Below are 8,543 nucleotides of genomic sequence, written 5' to 3'. Positions count from 1 at the left end.
TGGTCTCGAACTCCTGACCTCAAGTAATCCACCCACCTTGGCCTCCCAAATTGCTGTGATTACAGGCATGAGCCTCCATGCCTGGCCTATGCCTGACTTTTAATAGACACTGAATACATATTTTGAGTTAACCAGAAATTTAATTATTGAAATTCAATAGCATTTTGATATCTACTAATTCCTTTTTCAGTTATCCCACTCCTCCCTCAGAACCTCTGTACATGATGTTCTCTCTGTCTGGGTTTGTTTTTTCCCCAGCTAGTCACATGGCTCCCTCTCTCACTTCATAGCCATACTCAAACGTCACTTCCTCGCAGAGGCCATTCCTAACCATCTGTTCAAATAGCCCTCCTACTTCTATCACACTATATCCTTTTACCTTGCTTTAGACCCATTCTTAATGGATTTAAAAATCACTGGCTGAGCATGGTGGCTCACATCTGTAATTCCAGCACTTTGGGAACCCAAGGCAGGCAGATCACCTGAAGTCAGGAGTTCCAGACCAGCCTGGCCAACAGATAAAATGCCATCTCTACTAAAAATACAAAAATTAGCTGGGTGTGTTGGCAGGCACCTGTAATCCCAGCTACTCGGGAGGCTAAAGCAGGAGAATTGCTTGAACCCGGGAGGCGGAGGTTGCAGTGAGCCAAAATTGCACCATTGCACTCCAGCCTGGGTGACAAAAGTGAGACTCTGTCTCAAAAAAAAAAAAAAAAAAAAAATTATATTCCACAAAAAATAACCCCTTGGATTTAGGGCAAATTTTTGTGCTAACAGTCCTCTACAATAAAAATCATATTAATTATTAATTATATTAATTTATTATTATTATTATTATTAATTATTTGAGATGGAGCCTCACTCTGTCACCTAGGCTGGAGTGCAGTGGCACCATCTTGGCTTACTGCAACTTCTGCCTCCCAGGTTCAAGTGATTCTCCTGTCTCAGCCTCCCAAGTAACTAGGATTACAGGTGCACACCACCACACCTGGCTAGTTTTTGTGTTTTTGGTAGAGACGGGGTTTCTCCATGTTGACCAGGCTGGTCTTGAACTCCTGACCTCAAGTGATCTGCCCACCTTGGCCTCCCAAAGTGTTGGGATTCCAGGCGTGAGCCACCACACCCAGCCAAAATCATGTTTTCAAAAGATAGATTTGAAGATACTTTACAATAAAAGATAGAAGAATAGCCAATAAACACAAGAATAGCCAATAAACACACAAATGTGTGTCACCCAGGCTGGAGTGCAGTGGTGCAATTTTGGCTCACTGCATCCTCTGCCTCCTAGGTTCAAGTGATTCTCGTGTCTCAGCCTCCCAAGTAGCTGGGACTACAGGTGTGCACCACCATGCCTGGCTAGTTTTTATATTTTTAGTAGAGATGGGGTTTTGCCATGTTGGCCAGGCTGGTCTCGAATTCCTGACCTCAGGTGATCTACCCACCTCAGCCTCTCAAAGTGCTGGGATTATAGGCGTGAGCCACCACACCTGGCCCAGAAATTTTCAAAAGGCTAATACTACTAAGTGTTGGCCAGGATGCAGAACACTGGAATACACTGCTGATGGGAGTGCATAATGGTACAGCAACTTTGGAAAGCACTTTGGCAGTTTCTTACACAGTTAAATTATACACAGACCATGCAGCCTACCAATCTTGATCCTAGGTATCTACCCAAGAAAATGGAAAACATACATACACATACATATAAGGACTTCTACATGAATGTTTATAGCAGCATTATTCATAATAGCCAAAAACTGCTGACAACCAAATGTCTATCAACTGATGAATGGATAAACAAAATGTGATCTGTTCATACAGTGGAATAGTACTCAGCAATCGAAAGGAAAAACGACTGATACATGCTACAGCATGAATGAATCTTGCAAACATCATTTTAAGTGAAAGAAACCAGACTCGGCTGCAGACTGATTCCATCTACATGACATTCTGAAATCAGATCATTGTTTTCTGGAATCAGGAGCGTGGGAAAGGATTGACTATAAATTAGTACAAGGAAACATTTTAGGATGATGGAAATATCTTCAGTGTCGCGGGGACATAACTATATACAATTGTTAAAACTCATCAAGCAGTACACTTAAGATGGATGAATTTCTTCATAGGCAAGTTCTGCCTCAATAAAGCTATCCTAAGAATGTTAAATATATTGAGAGATACGTGCACAGAAAAGGACTCTATGCTTATCCCCTGTGGTAGGATTTGGGTGCTTTTCGTTTTCTTGTCTTTGCTTATCGAGATCTTGTAAAACTTCCACAATGATTATGTAGGGCTTTTGTAGACAGAGAAGAACAACAATAAAATGCCATGATCATAAATAATTGGGTTAGTCAACAAGGAATGTATTGTTCATTCAACATTGTTTGTTGTAATGAAGCCCATTTAGACCGCCTCCTTCTCATCTATCTTTCATCAGTGGCACTTCTGAGGGGTGAGCTGAGGAAACGGGTGCAAAAAGGTACAGAGCTTAATAGCAATGCTTTGTCCATCCAGCCCTGGGCTTGGCTCTCACCTTGCTTTTTGGATGAATACACAGTAGACTAATGATAGAGGGGCTCTCATCTTCCTTTGCCAACTTCGCCCTCCATTCCAATGCAAATTAGCTCATGCGTCCTCCAGGCCCCAAGAGAGACTCCTCAGCACAGGGCCGGGCAGACTGTGGTTTGTGGGGTCCGGGCCCGGCATCCGCCTCCAGCTCACATTGGTCTGTTGGGTGCTGCCTGGTCTTGGTAAAGTCAAGAGGCCATTCATCACTGGAGACCCACAATGAGGGTGACCACTCATGCTGCACATGGCAGGACGGGACACAGAGTCCCTCCAGGAGTTCCTCTGGGTGGGGATGCTCCGTGTCAACAGGCCTCTGGCCCTTTTCCCCGATCACACATCCCGTTCATCTCCGAACTTTCCGCTTATGAAAGGGCAGTCACCTTAGGAAACCCAGCCAACCTGGAGGTGGAGGATGGCACGTCAGGAACGGTCCACGCCGCCTGCCCTTGGTGCCTTGGCTGCACAAGGCCCCATTAGGGTCCAGGTGTCAGAACATAGGAATCCAGTGAGGATAATAAGTCTATAATTATAAAATAGCTTCATAAAAACATCTTGTAGAGGAAACATACAATTTTCTAGCCACTCTAGTCAAGAAGTAAAGCCCAGCAGAATCCCAGAGCAGCTGGGGTGGGCACAGGTAAGTGAGACACATCACAGCTGTCCTGGAAGCCTCTGTTTTGTCACCCATAAATGGTAAGTTGGGAGAGACCCTGGTTCCCAGCCTGGGGTATTTGTCCTCAGGATTCACACAGGCACTATTGTCAGGAACTACTAGCATCTAAAAACTCCATACATTCTTCACAGTAGCCAAGAGATAGAAACAACCTAAGTGTCCACTGATGGATGAATGAACAAAATGAGGACTATCTAGACAATGGGATATTATTCAGCTTTTAAAAGAAAGAAATTCTGACACATGCCACAACATGGATGAACCTTGAAGACATTATGCCAAGTGAAAGAAGCCAGTCAAAAAGGATAATACTGTACGATTCCTCTTGTATAGAAGTACCTAGAGTGGCCAAATTCACAGACAGAAAGTAGAATGGTAGTTACCAGGGGCTAGGAGGAGAGGGGATGGGGTGATATTGTTTATGGATACAGAGTTGCAGTTTGGGATAATAAAAAAGTTCTGAAAATAGATAGTGGTAATGGTTACACAACAATGTGAATATATTTAATTCCAGAACTGTACACTTAAAAATGGCCAAAATGGTAAATTTTGTATTATTTATATTTTACCACATCCACAAAGAAACAAACTCCCCACATACCTACAATGTCTCACTGCTTCATGAAAGCATTAAGTCACACCTGTTATCACTCAGGTCTGAATGGGCAGGTCTAGCCTCTGGTTTTTTAGAAGAAACAAAAACAACAGCAAAATATGTTAATTGTGATCTTCAACGAGAGTTGAAGGAGTTTTTTGGGCAGTTATACCTTTCAAAGCATGACATCTTTTGGGGGAAGATAAAGGGGCTGTGATGGAAAGGTTGGCTTGAGTGAGTACCTTGGTATCCGTACCCACCCCCAGCCCCAAATACTGACTTTGTACTTGGGGAGGCTATGCTAAAGGAGAAACACACCCCATAGGAGACACCAGATGGTGTCTTCAGACAGTTCACACCCAGCCATAGGGATAGGCATTTGGGGTTTGAGATGGCCCTTTCTCTGGCTTACTTTTAGAGCCTGGAGTCAGACTTCTTCACATAAATAGCCCAGAACCAGCCGGGAACTCTCTGGCCTATGTGACACATGACACTGACACAGTACCAGAAATGCATGGCACCAGCTAATACCACTGAGGGGCAGGATGGCATACCCTCTCTGAGACCCTCATCCATCACCCCCAGGACAAGGTCATGATGGCTCTTGGCAGCCTGCTCAGCATGAGGGTAAGAACAACTCAGGCTGGACATTATGAGAGTAAACACAATAGATTTCTTTCCAGACCAAGAGCTTGGGCACCAGGAGGGGCATTCTGGTTCACTCTTACGCAAAAAACCTTTCGGGAAATTACCACCTCTCCCATCATGCCCACCTTCCTTGAAAGGCAGCATGCAGGGTGGGAACAACAATCAGAAGACACATTTTAATCTAAATCCTGCCCCTCTGTGGCCCTGGGAACTTGGCCCCTTTGAGCTTCAGGCACTTTGTGAAATGACAATAACATTCAATCTCCTTCAACCTCATTACTATGGATTAAATGAGACAGTGTCTGGGGACATGCTTGGAGAATGTATTGTACAACTGCTTAGGAATTTTATTCTGCCCCTGTACCTGGAACTTAGAGTGGAGCAAACAGTAAACAGTCATTGTGTATCGGTTAAGGGAACAGAGCCTCAGAGCCCTGACCCCTGGAAAAGTTTCTTTTTTGTTTACTAAATTTCTAGCAACATCGTGTTTTTTACAGAGGTGGGGGGAAATGTCCAGTTAACTGCAAGATGAAGGGGCCTGTGAAAGGACCCCCCAAGGCAATCCCATGTGCCCCTGTCTCCTGGAAAAAAGCCACATTTCTTCAAGTTGATGCAGGGAGGGGTGCTGGGGGAAAGCCAGAGTAAACAGGGCTCTCCTGGTACGTCTTTAGGGCACACAAGTCATTTGTGCTGGGGAAGAGTTTAGTGTGTGTCCTTCAGGAGTCTCCAAAGGGCACTCCGGCTGCAGCTTCAGTTGACCAACTTCTCCCTCCCAGGAAGCAGGGAGGAGACAGACCTTGGGCAAGGCTTTGTACCTGCAGCCCCAGTGAGCAGATGTGTTTCCCAATGTGGAAAATGCATACCGTGCTTCCTCTTCCTCATTGTCTGAGTTAAAAGGACACCTCCTGTGGCCCTGCAGCATTACAATGTCTGTGGCATTGTAAGTTCTTGCCTGGGTCTGGGAGTCCCTCCTCCGTTCTCTAAGCTCAGACCCAGAGTGCCCTGCAACTGAGGCAGCCTCCCCAAGGCTCGTTCTGAAGCTGCCAGGTTCTGAGGACAATGGCTTCTTGGAACTTCTTGGAACAAACAAGACAAACCAACACATTAGAGCTAGCAGCGGGGGCACACCATGTTCTTCTAGAAAAGGCTCAAGGGGAGTGGCTTCAGTAACGGAAAATGAGGGACTCCCTCACATGGACACAAAGCATCAAGGAACAGGCCGGCTTTGCTTTTCGCTTCTTCCTAGCTGCCTAATTAGGACTTACTCAGTTCACAGTGTTCTACCTTACTGGGGCCCTCTTGGAGCCAGCTGGAGATGATAAAAACCACACAGGCATGGGAGTCAGATAGCTTCACATGCCATTTCCACGTGAGAACCTTGGGCGAGTCACGTCTCCTCTCCAGGCCAGTTTTTGCATCTGTAGAAGAAAGAGAAGAAAACCTATCTCCAAAGCGTTGTAACAATTCAGTGAGATGATGTTTGTCAAGCCCACCACACAGAAGGGTTTCTGGGCAAGTTCGTTCCTTCCTGTCACCCGCATTTGCCTCTACTGAGGGTGAAGGCAGCAGAGAAGACATCACCAGCAGCTGCCCACCACTGCCTGGCTCTGGAGAGGGAGGCACCATGCATCTTCTCCTAACCTCACCAGGCCGCTGTCACGCGCATGTATCTCGCGTCCAGTCGGGGCCCTCAGGCAGGGGCCGGCCCTCCCGGGACCACCTCAGATATCCCAGGCTGGAATGGTGAGGGGCAGGTGGGAGCAGCCAGGACCTTCCCTGGGCAAGCCGTGGTGGGCCACCCGCCCATTCCGCAGTGGGGGGCGGCCGGGCCTGGGGGCCCCACTGCTAGGGCCCGACTCAGAGGGCAGCCTGGAGTCGCTGGGCCGCACCGCCACGAAGACCCGCCTGTGCAGAAGCCCTCCGGGCCGTTCGGAGTAGGCCTCCTTGTGGCTCCCCCACGGGCGCTGGCAGAGGCGGGCGCGGAAGGCGGCCTGGAAGCCGCGGCGGAAGTTCTCGTTGAAGTAGCCGTAGATAATGGGGTTGGCGCTGCTGTTGAAGAAGGCCAGCCAGTGCGCGAAGGGGAAGGCGTAGACGGTGACCAGGTGCAGCTGCGGGGCGCTGAGCTGCCCGTAGTCAATGAGCAGCAACAGCGCCCAGAGCGGCAGCCAGGACAGTGTGAAGAAGAGCGCCACCATGACCAGCATGTGCACCACGCGCGCCCTGCGCCGCGCAGCCCGCCCGTCCGCCGCCTCCTCCCCACCGCGGGCCGGGCCCGGGGCCTGGCAGAGCTTGCGAGCGATGCGGGCGTACATGACCACGATGAGCGCCAGCGGCGCCAGGTAGATGTGCGAGAAGAGCACAGTGGTGTAGACCTTGCGCATGCCCTTCTCGGGCCAGGCCTCCCAGCACGAGTAGAGCGGGTAGGAGCGGTTGCGGGCGTCCACCATGAAGTGGTGCTCCTCACGGGTGACTGTCAGCGTGACGGCCGAGGGACACATGATGAGCAGTGCCAGGGCCCAGATGATGGCGATGGTGACCAGCGCCTTCCGCAGGGTCAGCTTCTCGCGGAAAGGATACACGATGCAGCGGAACCTGCCGCCGGGAGAGAGAGAGGCGGGATCTAGGTGGGTCCTAGGGCCCCCGGGAGGGGAGGGAGGGTCGGATGCGGGCACCTGACCTTCATCATCGCATCTAGGGCGGCTTCGAAAAACAGCTGAGACCTGAATTGGCTGAGTAGTCAAAGAATAAAGGCAGCTACAGGATTTATGAGAAGGGAGGAGGAAACCGCAGATCGTGTGGGAACAATGAATCCTGTGTGCACTTTTGCACTTTTTTTTTTTTTTTTTTTTTTCCTGAAACAGGGTCTCCCTCTGTCGCCCAGGCTGGAGTACAGTGGCACAATTATGGCTCCCTGCAACCTCCACTTCCCGGGCTCAAGTGATCCTCCCACCTCAGCCTCCTGAGTAGCTGGAACCACAGGAATGCGCTGCCACGCCGGCTAATGTCTTTCAATTTTTGTAGCGATGAGGTCTTACTATGTTGCCCAGGCGAGTCTCAAAGTCCTGGGCTTAAGCGATCCTCCGGCCTCGGCCTCTCGAAGTTCTGGGATTACAGGTGTGAGCCGCCTCGCAGGGCCATTTACGTACTTTTGGGGGTAAACTGATTACCTGGCAGCTAGCAGAGCGATCAGAGTGCAGTCTGTCCTTGAGAAGGACGATTAGGTGCGTCAAATAACACAGTTTCTGTTTATGGATTCTCCAGAAAACCTCAGGAGGTCAGATGTAGAGCCTACATGTCAGGCTGTCCCTATGTCATCTTGGCCATAGTCAGTATCTCCACAATGCAAGGACAAGTCTGCACCATTTATTTCCTCATGAAGACAACTCAGCATCTGTTAATACACCCTTTATTATTTTTTAAAGGTGAGGCCTTTAAGATAATTTTTACGCTGTTGATTTACAGACAAGGAAACTGGGACTCAAGTGTTAAGCAATTGGCTCAAGGTCACACAGCAAGTTGCAAGGACCAGCCTTGAACCCAGATTTGTCTTGCTTCATATGCCATATAAACCAGTAGCTGTTAACCCTCCATGTGCATGAGACTCTCCTGAAGCATTTCAACAACAAAAACAAAACCCGTTCCTATGTATTCAGGTCAAGGATTCCAACCTAATTAGTCTAGAAAGGGATTTTAGCATTGTTTGTTATTTGTTGTTTTTGTTTTTAAAGTTCCTGGGGTCAGGTGCCATGGTTCATGCTTATAATCCCAGCACTTTGGGAGGCCAAGACAGGAGGATCACTTGAACCCAGGGAAGAGACCAGCCTGGGAAACAGACCAGCCTGGGAAACATTGTGAAACCCCATCTCTACCAAAAAAGTTAACCAGTCGAGGGGATGCTTGCCTATTCTCCCAGCTACACAGGAGGCTGAGGCAGGATAATCACTTGAGTCCAGGAGGTTGAGATTGAGACTGCAGTGAGCCATGATCAGACCACTACACTCCAGCCTAGGCAATAGAGCAAGACCTTGACTCAAAAAAAAAAAAAAAAAAAAAAAAAAA

General features: G+C 48.4%; 1 protein-coding gene across 1 annotated transcript in view; it reads right to left on the bottom strand.

The window, feature by feature from the left end:
- Positions 1 to 6,205: 6,205 nt before the first annotated feature.
- The window catches only part of NPFFR1 (neuropeptide FF receptor 1), a 25,502-nt gene continuing 23,164 nt past the window's right edge, over positions 6,206 to 8,543 (bottom strand). The window contains exon 4 of the mRNA XM_017873120.1: positions 6,206 to 7,076. Coding sequence (XP_017728609.1) covers positions 6,206 to 7,076 — 871 coding nt within the window. The remainder of the gene's footprint in view (positions 7,077 to 8,543) is intronic.

The sequence above is a fragment of the Rhinopithecus bieti genome, unplaced genomic scaffold (genome assembly GCF_001698545.2).
Source record: "Rhinopithecus bieti isolate Rb0 unplaced genomic scaffold, ASM169854v2 scaffold_6907, whole genome shotgun sequence".
NCBI lineage: Eukaryota > Metazoa > Chordata > Mammalia > Primates > Cercopithecidae > Rhinopithecus > Rhinopithecus bieti.
This window is presented reverse-complemented; position numbering and strand designations above follow the sequence as displayed.